The 19,266-nt window shown below is 29.1% G+C and overlaps 1 protein-coding gene across 1 annotated transcript in view; it reads left to right on the top strand.

Moving 5' to 3' along the window:
• The window catches only part of LOC107454823 (defective in cullin neddylation 1 domain containing SCCRO), a 67,652-nt gene extending 48,672 nt beyond the window's left edge, over window positions 1-18,980 (top strand). The window contains exons 6-7 of the mRNA XM_016072130.3: window positions 13,052-13,148; window positions 17,573-18,980. Coding sequence (XP_015927616.1) covers window positions 13,052-13,148; window positions 17,573-17,652 — 177 coding nt within the window. The 3' untranslated portion in view covers window positions 17,653-18,980. The remainder of the gene's footprint in view (window positions 1-13,051; window positions 13,149-17,572) is intronic.
• The last annotated feature ends 286 nt before the right edge of the window (window positions 18,981-19,266 follow it).

Raw genomic sequence — 19,266 nt, 5'->3', positions numbered from 1 at the left:
CCAGCCCTTTAAGAAGAAAGCAAGAGATTTGCCAACAAGAAGATTTCCAACAGCAGCAAATCTATTGACTACAGGTGTAAAGGATTTGAAGAAAGGGTGTGTTTTTTGTTCTGGGAAACATAAAAGTTCAGATTGCTTTTCCTCTCAAAATATGACTTTAGCTGGAAGAGAGAACATAGTAAGAGAAAATCGATGTTGATTTGCCTGTTTAATGCAAGGACATTCAGTTCGTAAGTGCAAAGCTATTATAAAATGTGTCGTATGCGGTAAAAGACACGTGGTACTAATGTGTGAATCTTTAGCTGCAAGAAATCGTGAACCCGATAAATCTGGGCAGAAAAGTGAAAGTTCTGAAATAAACATGTTCAACATTACGTATGGTCCGAAAGTGTACCTTCAAACTATGAAACTAAAGCTGATATTTGATAGAAAAGAAATTGTGGTAAGAGCAGTTTTAGATTCTGGATCACAAAGAACATATATTTTAAAAAATTTGACTGAAGAGATGGAATATGTTCCCTTGAGAAAAGAAACTCTCATACACTCTTTGTTTGATGGTCATAAATCAGATAAATTTGAACACACGTGCTATAAAATTAGATTAAGGAATCCAAAGAATAATTTGACTTGTAACGCGGAAGCTTTGGATCAAGCATCTATTTGTGATAGTATAACACCTGTTAGTTTTGGACCCTGGTTAAAAGATCTTGAAGAAATTAATATAATGTTGTCAGACATTTCAAATGAGTCACAACCAGTTCAAATTCTGCTCAGAGCTGACGTAATAGAAAAACTTATGACTCGAAATGGTATAGTTTTGGCCAGTGGATTAGTAGCAATAGAGACACTACTGGGATGGACTTTAACAGGGAAAGCACCTGAATATGATTTACCATCAAGCAACGCAATGTTGGTTACTTCCCTTTTAGTAAATGAAATGGATATTTTGGAGCTGTGGAGATTAGATTTCTTAGGAATAAAAGATCCTTCAGAACAAAAATCTAGAGAGGAGCTGCAAGAAGCCTCAATGGAACATTTCTTAAATACAGTGAAAGTTGAAGGAGATTGCCGTTTTATAGTTAGTCTGCCATGGCTTGATGGGCATTTGCCTTTGCCAGATAATTATGATTTGGCGTTAAAGAGATTGCAAATGACAACACGCAAATTGAAAACCAACAAATTGTATGATGCCTATGGAGAAGTGTTCAGGGACTGGGAGAAAGAGGAAATAATTGAAGAGGTTCCAAAAGAAGACATGGGGATACCTTGTCCCTAATTACCTCATCGACCTGTGATAAAGGAGAGCAGCACAACTGAATTCAGGCCCGTGTTTAATGCTTCTTCTAAGAGAAAAGGAGTTCCTAGTTTAAATGATGTTGAGAAAGGGTTAAATTTGATAGAAGTAATTCCCTCAATGATAAAATAAGTTTCGAAGATATAAATTTGGTGTAACAGCTGATATATGTAAGACCTTTTTGCAAATAAGTCTTTATGAAAATGATAGAAACTCCTGCAATTCTTATGGTATGGAGAAGATGGATAGCTCAAACATTTTCGTCATCGAAGAGTTGTGTTTGGCGTTTCCTGTAGTCCATTTTTGCTTGGAGCCACTATTCAATACCATTTGAATGATAAACTGGAGGAAGCAATGGGAGGGAATAAAAAATACCTTAAAGAGATTTTACAGGAACTAATATGCAGTTTTTATGTAGATAAGTGCCTCACAAGCGTGAAAACTAAATCAGAGTTGAAACAATTCTTAGAAGTTCCTACTAATAGTATGGCTGAAAGACAATTTGATTTACGAGGGTGGGAGTCTACTAACCTATCAGTGAGACCAACATTCTGGAGAATGAAGTGGAATAGACAAAGTAATACTCTTTTAATTAATATTCCTGATATGAAAGACGCAAAACATGAAAAAAATCACCAAAGGAAGCATTTTAGCTGCCTCACACAGAACTTTGATCCTATGGGGATAACTTGCCCGGTATCGCTATGACCAAAATTTTGGTTACAAAATTTGTGAAAAGCAAAAATTGGTTGGGACGATGAAGTTGACAAAAAAACACGAGAATATTTTTCAAAGTGGCTAAATCAGCTTGAATATCTGAAGCACATAGAAATCCCAAGGTGGTTGCATTGTGACAAAGGTTACAAGCACATTCTTTTGATGCCAGTAAATTTCCGTATTCCACAGTAGTTTTCCTGAGAATAGAAGATGAAAGCAATGCTGAAGTTCACCTGATTCAAAGTAAAGCTAAAATCGCTCCTAGCGGGGAAAAAGGAAACAACAATTGCTCGACTTGAACTTCTTGGCGCCGCAATTGCAGCTCATCTATCTATTGAAATAGTAAAACAGTTTCAGGCGGACAAAGTTCATTTCTGGACAGACTCAACAACTGTATTAGCTTGGCTTAGAAGAGAAGACACACATTTGTGGAAAATCGAGTTCAAGAAATCAGGAAATGGACTCCGGTAAAAGCATGGAGGCATTTGCCCGGATCTATGAATCCCGCAGACTTACGAAGTAGAGGTTGCTCTGCTCAATAACTTGGCAATTTAAAAATAGTGGAAGGGTCCCAGCTGGCTATATCTTTCCCACACGGAATGGCCTGAAGCAGCTGACGAAATTTCCGTTAATGATGAGGAAGTAAATTTGGAAAAAAGAAAACAAGTGGTTATTTCCATGGTAAATGTTGAAGTAATGGAAATATGGTGTAATTACTTTTCAACATATAGCCGAAATGTAAGAGTAGTCGCTTGAATCCAACGTTTTGTCCACAACGTTTCACGTCAAGATAAGTTAAAGGGAAATTTAATCTGTGAGGCGTTAACAAAGGCAGAAAGTGTGATTTTTAAGTCAATGCAAACGACGCATTTCCAAGATGATAAACTTCTCGCCAAAAGGCAAGCTTCTCGAGATAAAAATGATCTTCTGAGAGTAAAGACCAAACTGGTACACAGTGATGAGAATTTCAGATGTCCAATTCTTTTACCTGCTAACAGTGTTGTGTTAGAATTAATCAGTGAAGAGCATATAAAAGCGATGCATGCAGGTCGTTCCATCTTACTCTCAAGACTCAGAGAGCGATACTGGATTTTTAAAGCTAAAAAGTTAGTAAGTAAAGTTATTTCCAAGTGTGTGACTTGTAAGCGTCATCGAGCTAAACCTGTAGAATTTCCTTTTGCGCCCTTCCAAGAGAAAGAGTTACTCAGACAAAAGTTTTTCAAGTGTCTGGTGTGGACTATGCCGGTCCTCTGTATCTAAAATCGAAGGAAATGGCTTGGATCGTTTTGTTTACCTGTGCTGTGTACCGAGCAGTCCACTTTGAATTAGTATGTTCTCTCACTACAGATGCTTTCATACAAGCATTCAGACGATTTATCGCAAGACGAGGTCGAATATCGGTCATTTACTCGGGTAATGGATAGAACTTTGTAGGAGCAAACAATTATTTAAGGGATTTAGATGGGACAAGATTGCTGTGTACTCAACCACCTAGAAAATAATTTGGAAATTTATTCCCACAGCAGCATGGTGGGGTGGGTGGTGGGAGCGGATAGTTGGAATGTTTAAGACTCTTCTCCGACATGTGTTAGGTAAATCTGTTGTAGATTATGAAGAGCTAACTACAATTTTATGTGGCTGTGAGTCGGTTATAAATAGCAGACCGTTGACCTACATTCACGATGATCCATCTGAATTAGTACCTTTAACTCTGTCATCGTTTATGTACGGGGAAGGTAGCAACAGCAACGAAACTCCCGATCTAGACCTTGTTAATTGAACCTCTATGTTGAAGCGTGTAAAAGTTTTGTAAACATTACGTGAAGATCTCAAACAAAGATTTAGAAATGAATATCTTGCTCAGCTAGTGCGCAAGGGAATAAGAAGGAATGATGTAATAAGCATCGGTGATATTGTTTTAATAGGACAAGATAATGCTCGACGCGTAGATTGGCCTCTTGGAATTGTCTTGGAGCTGTATCCTGGAAAGGACAGTATTCCTAGAGTAGCCAGTTTAAGAACCTCTCAAGGAGAAAGGATCCGACCTTTCCAAAGACTTTATCCTTTAGAGCTATCAGCAAAGAACGATGTGAATGTTCTGGAAAAGTCTTCAAGGAAAATTAACTTGAAAGTTGATAAAAATCCCAATTCCGTTGATGTGCCTGATAATTTGGAAGTGAATTAATTCTCTTATCAAAAGCAGATTGGGAAGAATCATGAAAATTCCACAACATTTAGATTTATGAACTTTTTATTATTTATATAATAACTGACGATTTTCTTAATTAGTTTCGTATAAAAGGTGACCAATATACATCAGTTAGTTTGTATTTTAACGAAATGCTAAATGCATGTTCCAAAGTGCTAGTTCAGGGTGGCCACCCACCTGGAAAACCTGGAATTATCAGGGAATTTTTTTATACTGGAAAAAACCTGGAAAAGTCAGGGAAATTTGGATAAAAACCTGGAAAAATCAGGGAATTTCAAAGAAAAACTGAAAATTTTCTTTTAATTTAAATTATGTTACCATCTGTTATATCCACTTTTATTTAGACGTAAATTTATCATAGAGAAGTTGAAATATCATCAACTCAGCAATACTTTTCTTGCATTAAAATTCTCTTTATTATTACCCAGTTAAACTAGAATGCCATTTCAAACTCTTTTATGTTGGGAAATGAATGGAGAAATCTTTGACCTCATTAGAGGTTATGAGACTATGTAGTATAAGAAAGGCAAAAATGTGGAAGAAAGGATTAGGATATTTGCATCTGTTCATAAAAGTAAATTTTTTTTTAAAAGTCTTTTATTCTGTGGGCTGAATTCATTAATTGTTGAAGTTTGTTCCTCTGCTTGGGGGGTATTTTTTTTCTTTTAACAAAATTATTCAAAATGTTTCAGTATTTTTAACTTTATAAAATTCTCAAAAATTTAGAGATTTTATCTTGCATTCTTTTTCTGAAAGCTTTTGTCCAATGAATTATTTTTCTCAGCTAAGTTTTGTTTTGTAAGATAATTTTTCTAAGAAATTAATGTTCATTTTTTTCCTACACCATGGAATTGCCCAGGTGTAAAAACAAAACCAATTAACTTATCTAAACTAGGAAACCATGTTAGATTGGAATTCTTAATGTATTCTAATTTCCATTAAGAAACGGAAAAGAAAGAATAAAAGTTAAAGAATTGTATCTAGTTTTTTTTCTCTATAGAATATGCAACAAGAAATTTACAATTTTTCGTTTACAAATACTGAATATGACTTAAAATAATAGTGCTAATTTGAAACAAGCAACATTATTTAAACATTTGACTTATGATATTGGTTTAAAGAAAATTATTTCAATGAATTATATAAAGAGCACTGTTTGTATAAAATACAGTATAAAATGGCTCTATAATTTAATTGGTAACCATTGGTAATAATTGAAACCAATAAATAGAATTTATTGGTTTCTAATCACCTGGAATTATTTTCTTTCGCTTAATAAAAATATATTAAACAGTACTTATCCAAGGTTTTTTTGGATCATTGCTATTTGGTACATTTTGTGCAAAAACTATTTAACACTTAAGAAAAAATTTTATTCATTAAAAGCGTTATTTTCTGCAAGCTAAACATATTGTTTCCTCCACATCTATTCAAGATGATATATTTTAAAAATAAAATTTTAAATGAAATACTACACTATATTGACTAATACACTAATATTGACACTTTCCATGTACCTATACTGCACTTTAGCAGGGGGGAAAAAACACGTTAACCTGGAAATTTTAAGAATTTTACTGGAAAACCTGGAAAAATCAGGGAAGTTTGAAACCTGATTTGAGTGGCCACCCTGTATTTATAATATCACTTTGCAAGGTGGGAGTATGTTTAAGATTTTAAGTCATTAACGTATGTATATTTAACAGAAACGCCACCTTTAATTTTCATTAGATTTACTTGTGCTCTATCAAAACATGTTTAGAATTAGCTTAGTTTCTCACAACCTGAGCTGTATCATCAACATAGACAATTAAAATAATAAATTTCCCATTTTGTTCCATATGATAAACATAAAAGTCTGATATGGTGTTTTTAGCTCCAATTTTTTGTAAAATTTTCTTTAATTTAACCTACCAGATTATTTTAACTCGGGTAAGGATTCGTTAAGTTTATTACATTATCAATCTTAAGCATATTATTTAGAATTTGTTTAGCCTTTTTAACTAATTTATTTTTGTAGCCTCATTTTCAATTAATATTTTTGATGGGCTTTTTGTGTATTTTAGGCATTAAATTTAAATTTCCTTTTCAAGTATTCCATTTAGATGCAGATGTGTTATGTCAAAATTCCGTATTTGAGTTTTAAATTTTGCAAAGGATGTCAATAAACAGATAGAGCTTTGTGGTGGGTGCTACAGTAGCATAAATTTATTCCTAGTTGTTGAAAAAAGCCTTGTGCAATTAATCTAGCTTTTCTGCGGAATTGTATTTGCTTCTTAAAACAATTCTGCATCTGATTACATTCGCATTATCGAAGGGCCTATTTGCTAACTCAAATGTGTTCTTTTTAAGGATAAATTTTATTTCCTTCAATAATGCGTTAAACTATTCATTTTACTGAGGTTTTTGTTAAGCCCAATTAGTTTTAATTTTTGAGATACTTAGATTATTTCTTTATCATGTTCTTTTTAAGGTCTACCTGGTTGCTCTATGTATATATTTTTTGATCTAGCTGATAATTCTTTTTGTTTCATTCTCTAATTCAAAATCACTTTTTAATTCACTCATAATTTCAATATTCTTGTTTTGATTTCGATTTTTGTTTATGATTTCAGTTTTAGAAGTAAGTTCCTATATTAATAAGAATTTAGACTTCTCTCATTTTATCAGTTAGTCAAGAAAATTTGGGATTATCATTAATAGAGGAAAAATCTTGATATTGATCAATTAAGTTATTACACAAAAATTGTTTTGATAATTTTGCTGTTTTAAGCAACTCAATTTTTCTCTCTTTTCGTAACCGATTATGATCGGCTTTTGATTGTTCTGAATACCCAATGAAAATTTCTTTTTCATACCCTATAAAAATTTATCAAATTTCTTTTTATTTTGATCTTTATTTATACAGTAAGCTATGCATTCAAATGTTTTGAAATATCTTGCATTTGGTATTTCATCATTTCATATAGGGTTTTACCAGGACATATAATTCACAGTTTTGTTTGCTTCTCCCAAAAAAATTGGTGATTACTTAGAATTAGTAAACACTTAGTTATATCTACAATTGCTTTACTATATCTTTTAGTACTTCCATTTAGTTACAGTTCTTTCTTAACTCTTAGTCTTCTTTTAATACCCTGATATTTAAGATAATTATAAAATTATTTTTTTAACAATGCCCCGCCATTATTAGATTGCAATATTTTTTTACCTTATATCATGGTTTGTTTTTCTAGAGCAATTTTATTTTTAACAAATGTGAAAAATTTATCACTTTTTGTTTTAACAATCCTATTTTATTCTATCTAGAAAAATCATTTATAAATGTAATGAAATAGAAATTCTTACCTAGAGATTCTACCTGCATAGAACCACATAGATCACAATACAAAGCACCAAACTGTACCTTTGATTTTTTTATCATTTTTTGGTAAGGTATTCTAGTTATATTTATCATATTGATTAATCATATAAAGTAATCATATTAAAATTAATTTCTAGATAGCACTCTGTGTTATTCAAATAGCTATTACAATTATCCTCAGTGGATCTAATTCCAATTTCTTTGAATAATCTTGATCTTATTGTATTTTTAAAATTTTTTTCATTAATAATTTTGTGAAACAATTGATGCATAAAAAGTTTTTCCAGTAATAAGTTATTATTCACTTTATTTTTAAACTCACCTTTCTGTCGAATTGCAGGGATTATTATATCATAGGTGGACTGTATTTTTGGAACTAAATGGAACCAAAAATCGTTTATTTGTAAAATTCTTTTATCTGAGTAAATTAGGTGAATTTGGAGCAAGAATTTATATCAATTCTCTATTCTTACCATTTATCTATTTTTTTTAATTATTCATCTTGCAAAGTATTAAAAGGTATCTTAAATTTTGAATTCTATAATTTAATATTATATAATTTAAACAAATGTAAAATATTTTTAACAGAGTAAATAAAAATTCTGCAAATCACAAAAATGTTTATTTGCAAACTTCCATGACTCAAAGATTTATAGTCTGTTGAAATTTTTGTAGAGTTCCACAAACCAAAATTTTGAAGTTAAAAATTTTCACAAAATTCTGTTAATAAGATGTTTTTTTTTCTCCCTTACCTAAAACCCACTTTTTCTTTATCCAAGTTTTCATTTACTTGCTATACTGAGTTTTTTTTTACACAGATTTGCTAGAATGAAAAACAACTTTGTCTTAGCTTCGAAAACTTTAGACTCACTTATAAAAAACTCTGAAATGTCTGGATTTGGGCAGAATTACTCAAAAACAAATGTGATAATAAAAATAGTAATTCCGAAATCGCAATCATTTAAAATCTTGTACACTCTAAGAGTGGTAATCTTTTTCTCATATTTTTAAACTTATATTTTAATACAGTATGACTTAATAAGGCTAATTTTTCATCAATGAAAGACAGTATGAAGGCATCTGTGAGTGGGGATTTTGTTTACTAATTCTAATTTGTAATAAAAGAATTTTAAATCAATAAGGTATATTTATTCCTCCTTTTTTATTTGGTTTCTTTTTTGATTAACTAAAATCGAATCAAGTGAATAAAATCCCAATATTTTAAATATAAAATTGCAACATGAAAATTTTAAATCATTTATTTGAGTGATCATTTCTTATATTGCTCAATTTTTACTAAATCTATCTTGGATCCATTTAGTGTTTTGGCAGTTTTATTGCTGTTGATTTGTTCATGGTTTTCACAATTCGATATTTTCCATATATTATCGTAACACTCTAAATTCAAATCCCTTATTTAATCATTCATTTTTTTACCTGATGATTATACCATTTTTTCCATCAATTTTTCAGCATTGCTATTGATTTCGGCATAATTTAAAAAAATCAGATATTTTTCATGCCATTATTTTGCATTATTATGATATAAGAATTTCGAATTGTGCTTATGAGCTGTAACTTTTTGACATGCTTGATCACTGCCGATATCATCAAAAACCTATATAGTGTTTAAATTTTTTCGGTTGTCCCAATATGTTTCATGCAATGTTATTACAAAAAAAAAAGACATTTGAATTATGCATTTCAGTAATCACTTTTTGACCCAAACACTAAATTGGCACCAATTGCATGGTAAATTCATGTGGATTGATTCTTATATTGCGTAATTTTAAATTAGGAATTTTGAACAAATCTTGTTAGTAAATTATTATTTCAGCTAATGATTGTGTGATTTTGTTAGTGATTCAGCTATTCAGTTAGTGATTTTTTAATTTAGTTACAGATAAATGTTATAATTTATTTAATGATTATTTTATGTTTTAATCAATGATTCTCTTGTTTAATTAATGTTATTTTAAATAGTGATTTCAGTGTTCAATTAATTTGTAGTAATTGATTTAAATTGTTGTTCATTAGTGATATAGTTAATACTTAATTTTGTTTGTCTAGAACACAGGTTCCCAACCATTTGTTGCCCTCCGCCCCCCTTATCACCCCTTTTTTTTCTTTTTCATTGAAAAAAAATGTACATTGTTGCAAGTGAGCATCAATAAATTTGAATATATGGTAAATTATTCCTGATTTTTATTTAAATTAAAATGAAGCAATTTTATCCAGAACTTTAGAAAACTTTTACTTTAGAAATTTTTTAAAAAAGAAATGAGTGTCCCTTTAATTTTATTTTTAAAAAGAGGTTATATTTGAAGTGAAATAATTTAATGAGGAGAAAATTTTTTTAAATTTTATTTTTTTAATGTTATCTGGAAAAATTGAAAACATTAACAACCAAAATGTGATAAAAAAGCAGAAAACTCAATTTTTCATTTTTACATCTATAATGACTGCCTTGTGCTTGGAAGATTTCCGTGAAAGCTTAAATATTGTGTTCGTTAGATTTAAGTATAGTTCTCCTTTGAAGCAAATAAATGTCCAACATAAATGCTTTGTAAGAAGCTGAATCTTAATCTTCTTGTTACTAAATATGTTGATAGGACTCAGATAAGGAGGCTCTCTTTTTTTATTATTATTATTAATTGCAATTTTTTGGATTCTCATTGCCCTACTGAGGATTAACGCCTTTCTGAGGAGCCATACAGTGTTTTCACTACATCGCAAGAAGGCGAGATTCTCGCATATTTTTTCTTTTCTCACATTAAAAAATGATCACCGTGAGAAATTCGCGCATTCTATAAACCAATATCAAAATTCGCAAATTTCTCGCATTTTGAAACAAATTTCTCATTCTGCCATTTAGAATAAAATCTATTTCACTTTTCTTCCTGGATCTTTCATTAGTTTCAATATCTGCCCCATTATCTAGCTTCCCTATTTACCAGTATTGTTCAGAACTTTTAAGAACTGCAGAACACCATCCCTCCGAACCTCTTTCAGAACGCATTTCTCTGCAACCAAGTGTTTATCGTAGGTAAGGTTTCTTCATGTAAGATGTTCAAATTTTTTGCGCATTAATGCAAGATGGACAAATACCTTGTAATATCTTCTACTCCAAAACGGACGAATGAAAATTAAACAAATGTGAATAGAAACGATCAAAACAAAACAAATACACATTTGAGCAACCTAATGAGAATAGCTGATGAAAAAGTATATATAGAACATTTTCCATATGAAGATGCAGCAGAAATATTCAATGCTTTAAAAATTAGAAGATGTTAAAAATGTATTATAATTAAAGGAATGATTTTTTTTCAAGTCTCTTTGTGTGTTTTTTTTTTTTTTAAATTTTTAGACTTTACCCATTTCCAATTTTTAGACCTCCCATTGCTTCCTCCAGTTTATTATTCAAATGGTATTGAATAGTGGCTCCAAGCAAAAACGGACTACAGGAAACGCCAAACACAACTCTTAGATGACAAAAATGTTTGAGCTGTTCATCTTCTCCATACCACTTAACTTTTTAAAATCTCACCCTGTTTTTTTTCTGCGATGAAAACACTGCCCTATCACCCCCTTTAGGGCAATCACCCCAGATTGGAACCACTGGTCTGGAAGTTGCCAAGATAGTTTGACTGCTGCTATAAATTAACAGTTCCATAAAGGTTGCACTGATTTAAATAAGAGTTAAAGCTTTAGTTAGTATTAAACTGTTGTTAGTATTAGACTGTTGTTAAATTATAATTAATACAAAACATGTTATAAACTGAAAACCATGTTAATGGACTAGTAGATAGTAACATATTAACATGTTTATTTTCTACTAAAGAATTGGGCAGATGAATATAAGTGCAGCATAAAAAATTTGCTTTAACTTTTTGCATGAAATAAAACTTTTTCAGTTTAATCTATTTTCAAATACGATTGAATTTGAATGATTACCATTGTTAATTACAACAAAAAAAGTAAGTAATTATTGACATAATAGTTGGCCAAATGGCCTTAAATAGTAGATAAGAGTTTTTTTAAGTAACTAGTTTTTGAGTTATGTCCTTAATTGTACAACTTAAAAGTAGTGTTAGCAGAAACTTAAGTTGAATTGAAAAAAATTTAACCAATTTAAATATTATTATATTTTTATCATACAGTTTGGAATTCTAAACTAACCAATTAATGCCCAAGATGCAGTTTTCAATGCTATTTTGAATCTTAATATTTCATGTAAAAAAATCAACTGATGAACTGGATTCAATAAATCCAAATATTTTTCGAGGAAACTAAAAGAAATACAAAATTGCCGGGCATTTCTTCAAGTCTGAGCAGAATAGAGTACCAAGAAAAAACATTTATTTTACAATTAATCTTTCGTGAATATAATTTTAATAATGACTAACTTTCATCCCTTATTAGTGTGAATCCAATTTGGGTAACCCATCCTAAATTTGAAGTGCTTAAAAATGACTAGGGCTGTTAAATAATCAGTGTCTCTATTCTGTTAATCTCTTGAATAAGTTTTTTTCATCTTCTTTAAATGCTTAATGCAACAAATTCTCTGTTTTTCTATTGCTAGATACACCTGTTATATATATNGCACAGTCTTGCCTGATGCATGGGTAGAAAAATATTGTGACAATATGCCCCATAAATTTTTGAGATATTTCAGATCTATATATATATATATATTAAAAAACAAATTAGGCTGGCTTAGCTATTAAATTGCTATCTTTAGTCTCAAAATTTTACTAATAGACACATTTTCTTTGAAATGTAAAGGGAACCAAATATATATATATATATCAACCTGAATGTCTTAATTTTGTTCTTGTGATTGGATATTTGCTTTTGAAACATAAGATTGGATTGGCCATTTATTTAGTGCTAACTATTAAATAAGTTACATAATCCAACACAAAAATGTTGTTTCTCTGAATAAGCATAACATTTTCAGCAGTTTTAGATTTTTGACCTTCAAAGTGGTGGAATGTTCAAAATTTTAGTCTCTTTATTATAAATTTAACTTTTTGTATACTTCTCCATATCTCGGGACCTTTTTATGCTAATCCAAATATTTCTGCTCATAAATATTAAATGTTTTTATTCAAAGATTAGTCAATGTAAATTTTTTATTAATAATTACTGCATATTGTTTTCATTATTTTATTCAATAATGGCCAAAAATGTTTGTATTCTAAAGTTAACAAAGTTTTGGATTATTTTAAATAGCAAAATCCTAAATTTGAAATAAGTTTTCATAATTGTTGAGAAATGAAAATTTTAAAATAAAACTTATTTAATCTTATATAACATATAATTCTAAATGTAGTTTTAATCTAAAATGCATATTTTGAAATATAATTTGTATTGGATTTTATAATTTTGATGGAAACGAAGGATTACCTAGAAAATAATTTCTGTTGTTTTTCTTTGAAATAGCAATTGTTTTAACTTTCAGGAACATCATAAAAGATCTATACCCAAAGATACTTGGAATCTCCTTCTAGATTTCTGTAATATTATATCTGATGACATGAGCAACTATGATGAAGAAGGTATACAATTTTGCTTACCAGTAACTAGAAGTATGAAGTAGAAACTTTGTAAATAATATGCATAAAATATTTCCTTGCATTGTAAAAAATAACTTTATACCTACAGTAATGACTTTTAAGTAAAACTAATTTATCTTGAATTGCTTAGTAAAAGATAAAAAAAAAAAACAAACCAGAAGAACCTAAATACCAAAGCGATAAAAGGAAATGATTTTAAGCAGGGAATAGTGTTGTACATGGTGCGTAAAGTTTGCTTATTTTCGATTTTCTTGTTTTGAAAGCCCTTTAAGGTGCTTTTATTAATGAGTGTTTTTAAAAAGTGCTTAATTTTCCCTTTTTGAAAATGAGATTTTTTTTCTCCCAATTTTTGCCACATATGGTGCAAAAGAGTAGTTTTCCCATTGTTCTATTCAATGATTTCATGATTCATTCAAGCACAATGCATTTCGGCGTACCGTCAGTTCGTAGCGCGTGAAAGCGCCAATCATTATACTTGTTTGATAAAATACTTGTGGGTCTGCTTGTGATTCTACTGAGCTGGTTCGGTGAGGCCAATGCACTCTCATGTGCAACCCTGTTGCATTTTGCAAGATGTTCTTAATTTCAGGCTTAATTTCCACCCTCTGATTTTGAAACGAAAAATCTTGATATTTTTATAGTGGATAATATAATCAAGAAAAAAATTTGTCAGAAACTAGTTATTTTATCATGATCATGTAAAGTCTTAAAAAATTATTTTGCATTTTGTTAACGCATATGGTGTTTAAAAATTTTTTTTGAGTGCTTAAAATGTACTTAAAAGGTGCTATTTTTTGTTGAAAGCCCTGGCTATGCACCCTGTTGTACTTTGTGACAATGACAATTTCTAAAAAATCTGAGGACAACATTAGCATTATTTTTATTTCTAAATTTCATTTTTACCAATAAATGACATCACAACAAAAGTAAGCATTTAAAGCTTATTGAATAAGTTTCTAGATGAGGTAAACAAAAATTTCTTTCAATTCCATTCTCTTTTTTTAAGACAGATTTATAAAACTACTAAATTTATGTGGTTATTGAAGAGAAGATTTTTAAAAGTTATTCTGAAAAAATAATGATAATTCATTTAGATTGACTTCAGTTTTTTTTCTCCACTATTATACCTTAGAACATGTTCTAAGGTACAACTGTCAGGCTTGTGATTTTCCTCCTAATTTCATACCTGCCAAGTCTCCTGTATTTTATGACTGTTTCTTGTTTCCCTGCATATCCTCAAATTTCTCCGTATTTGTTGAAGAAATTTTTTTAAAAATATTTTGTCGATAAAATATCTGCTGATGGCAAAAATATATCTCTTATTCCTCAACAGATAGTGCTATTACCAGTACTGCAGTATGTTGAGTGTTAATAGTTAATCCTCTTTAGGTTAAGTTTATGTACATATTTTTTACTTCGCTAAAAGTAAATGCTTTTATTGTTTCCAATTTTGAATTTCTCTTTTTGACTTACATGATTATGCAAGATGTGTCAAAACTTTACTCATAGCCTAAAAAAATGTAACTGGTAAGATCGTTACTATCTTATTTCTCCAATGTTGACAGGTATGTAATTTTCTGAATCTCAAAGCCATTTAATTGTTAAATTCATTGAGTCAAGGATGTAAATTCTTCTAAATATGCACAGAATTTTGCAAATCCAAAATGAAAATTCCACAAATCAAAAATGTAAGTTTCGACAAAGCTTTCACAGAAATCTGTTTATAAGATATTCAATCAATCTCCAGTTACTAGCACCATTCTTTTCTTCTACTTGACCTCTCCCCACCCTCACCAAACTTGCTCTATTATAGTATATTTATGGTGAGGAGGAAAGAAATTTCCTCTTTCACCTGTATTTTTCTGGGTTCCTCTTACGTGCCAAACTGATGGATAAACATTACTTTTCTTACAAATGAACTTCATAAAATGTTTGAGCTTTCATACTGGCCAAAAGATTTTAGGTTTTGACTTACCTTTTCATGGGTATTATGTCTAATGTTACAGCTCTAGAAGTGTACAACTATATAGCATATCACTTTTGTTAATTCTGTGCTACTTTTCTGTTCCAGATAGCACAGTCTTGCCTGATGCATGGGTAGAAAAATATTGTGACAATATGCCCCATAAATTTTTGAGATATTTCAGATCTAAGTTTAAACCAGGTTGCCTTAAACCACCAGAGACTCATGTAAGATATTAGTTGAAAGGTCTCTATAGATTTGCAATGGTTTTTTGATAATATCTCTTACTGGAATTCAGAAAGATTTGCTACCATTTAAATGAAAAAATTTGAAATCATGTAAATTTGACAATTTTTAAAAAATATTTAGTGTCACATTCATTACTTGACAATTTTCAACTTAAAAACCTAAGAACTGGTAGAATTACTTTCTTCAAAAATGCTCTACCCTACTATAATAGAAGAGACACTTTTAATTTTTGACATTTTTTAAAAAACTTTTTTTAAGTTTTGTTTTTAAGACACTAGTATGATTTCATGAATTATTGTTTTTTTTTTCGTATGAGAAATTAATAAAATTGTATTTTATTTTCTCTATTTTTTCTCTATTTATGCAATATTTGGATACAAGAAAGAAAAGAAAAAAAAGGAGGGAGAAAACTGAAATTGATATTTAGACATTATTCTACTTCAGATCAATCACTTATGGACCAACCAATTTCTGATTTTTTTAAAATTTGTTGTGTACATTCACTACCCTACAATAATGGAAGAGACACTTTAAGTTTTTGATGTTTTTTTTTTTATTTCTCAAGAAATACTTAACAGATTATTTTAAAACTTTAAGAGATTGCAATTTTTCATGCTTAGCATTCAGATATGAAACTTTCAGAACTTTAGGGGATCGACACTAAATTACAAAAGAAAGCAAGTATTTTTGGACACCCTATGAAAGAAAATCAAGCAATAAGTTTGTAACTTCTATCAATTACTTAAGTTATTTTTGCATAAAATTTTGTAAACCTAATGTAAATGTTTATGGAGATAGGGACAATTTTATAAATTGTCTTACGTTTTTTTTTGTTTTTTTTTTTATATCTTTATAAATATACATTAGAATGAAACAAAATTTTTGGAGCAATTTAAAATTAATTACAATATTGATTTAAATTTTTTAAAAAATCGTTCAAAACTGTGCAAGATATGAGTCTTTTAAGTATTTATACTGCCAATGTGCAGAAAAAAATTTTAAAAAAAGTTCATAATTTTATAGTGAAGTAAGTATTTGGCAACTAATGAAAAAAGTTTGATTTGAATATATTAAAAATTTAAAGAGTTCCGAGCAATTATTTGAGTAGTTTTTGTACTTTTTAAATGAGCTCAAAACAGTCAGGGGTTTTCTACAAATTTTATTTACTTTTATACGACAAAATTTTATAACAAATGGTAATACTTTACAATAATTGTACGGTAACCAAAATTTAAAGGTATAAGAAAGGAAAAAACATAGTTTTATGGGGGATGATCCTCCAATAATTCCGGTCTCATTTTTAATAAATCTTGTTTAATAGTACAAAATGAAATTTTAGGAATTTTATTGTTTTGAGCTTTTTAAAAAATACAAAAACTACTTAGAAAATTGTTTCAAACTTTTTAGATTTTTAAGATATTCAAATCAAACTTTTTCATTATTTGCCAAATACAATTTATGCTCTACAAGAAAAAAAAATTTCTTGCCATGCACAATTTAAAAGATCTTATTTATATCTTAGACTATTTTTAGCAATTTCTTAAAAATTTTCAATCATAAATTTTGTAATTAATTTTAAATTGCCCTACAAATCTTGTTTAATACCATTAAATATTTTTTAAAGTTATAGCGAAAAAATTCAATTTTAAAAAAAATTTTACATTTACAAAATTTTATGCGGTTATTAAAAGTAACAACTTAAGTAATCGATACAAGTTACAAGCTTATTGTTTGATTTTCTGGCATTGGGGGTTCAAAAATACTTGTTTTCTTTTTTAATTTATTGTCGGTCACCCAAGCCTGTGAAAGCTTTATAATCTTATTGCTAAGTATGAAAAATCGCATGAACTAAACACCTCAAAAGTTAAAATTTTTATCCTTTAAGTATTTTTCGATAAATTTTTTTAAAAAAAAACATCAAAAACTTATTGTCTCTTCCATTATTGTATTTGGTAGTGTATGTTCACACCAAATTTCATCAAAATCAGAAATTGATTGGTCCATAAGTGATTGATCAAAAAATTAATAATTCATGAAATCATAATGTCTTAGTATCCCCTTAGCTTTTATCTTTAGTTACAAAATCGAATTAATTTTTATAATTTTGTATTAAAATGAGTTGAAATAAATAATAAAATTGTCAAAGCAATTTTGTTATAAAAAATGATTTTAAAGTTTGCTTTCTCTTTGTTAGGTGCCTGGCCTGTTTTAATTGATGACTTTGTTGAATGGGCCAGACCAATCTTACATTCTGGTCATAGCACACAAGTATGATATTTCCTGTGTACAGAACTATTATATGAAAATGGAAGAAAGGAAATGAAATCTTGTAATATAAGTTTTGTAAATAAGTACAACTTGTACATCCACTGTAAAGAATGAATTTCTATTTGTGAAGGTAAAAGAAAGTTATTACATGAATCTAATTTGTTTTATTAAAATAAATGATTTTAAATGCTTTAATTTTGATGGTTAAAGTAATTAGACATGAAACAAGGAGTGTTCCAATATGCATACCTGCTAACTTTTACTCTACCGGAATGATTTTGCCTATAAATTTGAAGCTATCTATCTACTATTAGAACTATCTTTTTTTTATTTTGCCATAGCTTAAAGACATCATTATATAAATACCTTATATATTTCTTTAATTTATTTACTTATGGTGATAGTCCATATAAGTTTGAATTAAACTCCTGAATTCAAAATGCAGAAAAACCATTAAATTTTGCTTAAAAAGATTAAAATAAAATTTTACAAAACATTCATAAAAGTTAGCAGCTATGCTGAATGCATGTCATAATGTAATTTAGAGCTTTTGATGTTATACATGTGATATGTTTTGATTTTTAATTTAATTAAAAAATGAAATGATTCTATTTTATCAATTTAAGAATGAATTTGTTATATAAATAACTTTCAAAATTGTTTGTTATTATTTTTTGTTGAATCAATTCTGATAGCAATTAATTCTATGAATGTTGTGTATAAAAATATACCTTTTTTTTATTTAAAATTGTAAGTTGAATAATACTATTATGAACAAAATAGAAACTATAAATGCTTGAATATGAAATTGACTTTTATAAAGTTAATAATGCTCGAAATATTTTTTATACTTACTCAATATGTTCAATATTTTTTTGTGATTTATTGGATGTACTACTCCAAGGTTTAATAAATCACTGCTTTGATTTTAGAGCAAACAGTGTGTTGTTGCTCTAAAGTAAATATATATATATCTTTAGTAGTTGAACTGCTTGTATTGAATTTTGTATTGAACTACACTTTGTAATGATTGAAATTTTTTTGCAAGATAAAATGCTCTTTTATTCATTAATTATGAAATGGACAGTCAAGATTGGACAAGTTTTAACATAAGTATTAAGATGAAACACAAGTATCTGGTTTTTTTATTGTGTTCTCATCTTTGGCATCCAATATTTACTATATTTTTCATTGTTGATCTTTTTGTTATTGATTAGCAAACATATTTTTATTTGTTAATCATTGCGATCTGTAGAAAAATTGTTATCTCTTAAGGATACTTCAAGAATTAATATTTTTATTCAGTTAAATAAATAAATTTGACTTCAGAACTCTTTTATGCTTAGGAAGCATTAAATAAGTTTTAGTGTAATGTCTCATATCCGGACGTCCCTTTTCCAGAAGGATCGATTTCCCGGACACTTTTTAGCAATCAAAATAAACAAACATATCTTCATCTTCCCCTTTAAAAAAAAAAAGGTCTTTTGACACTTTTTCTCTTCTAGCTTGCACTGAACCCCTGATTTATGCATTGAACCCATAAATCACAAAGGGGAAGAAGAGAAGATCTACCAAGACCATTGAGAAAAGAGGGAGATTTGTTTTCAAAAGACCGCAACT

Source organism: Parasteatoda tepidariorum, chromosome X1 (genome assembly GCF_043381705.1).
Source record: "Parasteatoda tepidariorum isolate YZ-2023 chromosome X1, CAS_Ptep_4.0, whole genome shotgun sequence".
NCBI classification, from domain to species: Eukaryota; Metazoa; Arthropoda; class Arachnida; order Araneae; family Theridiidae; genus Parasteatoda; species Parasteatoda tepidariorum.
Note: the sequence above shows the minus strand (reverse complement) of the source record. Positions and strands in the feature narration are given on the sequence as shown.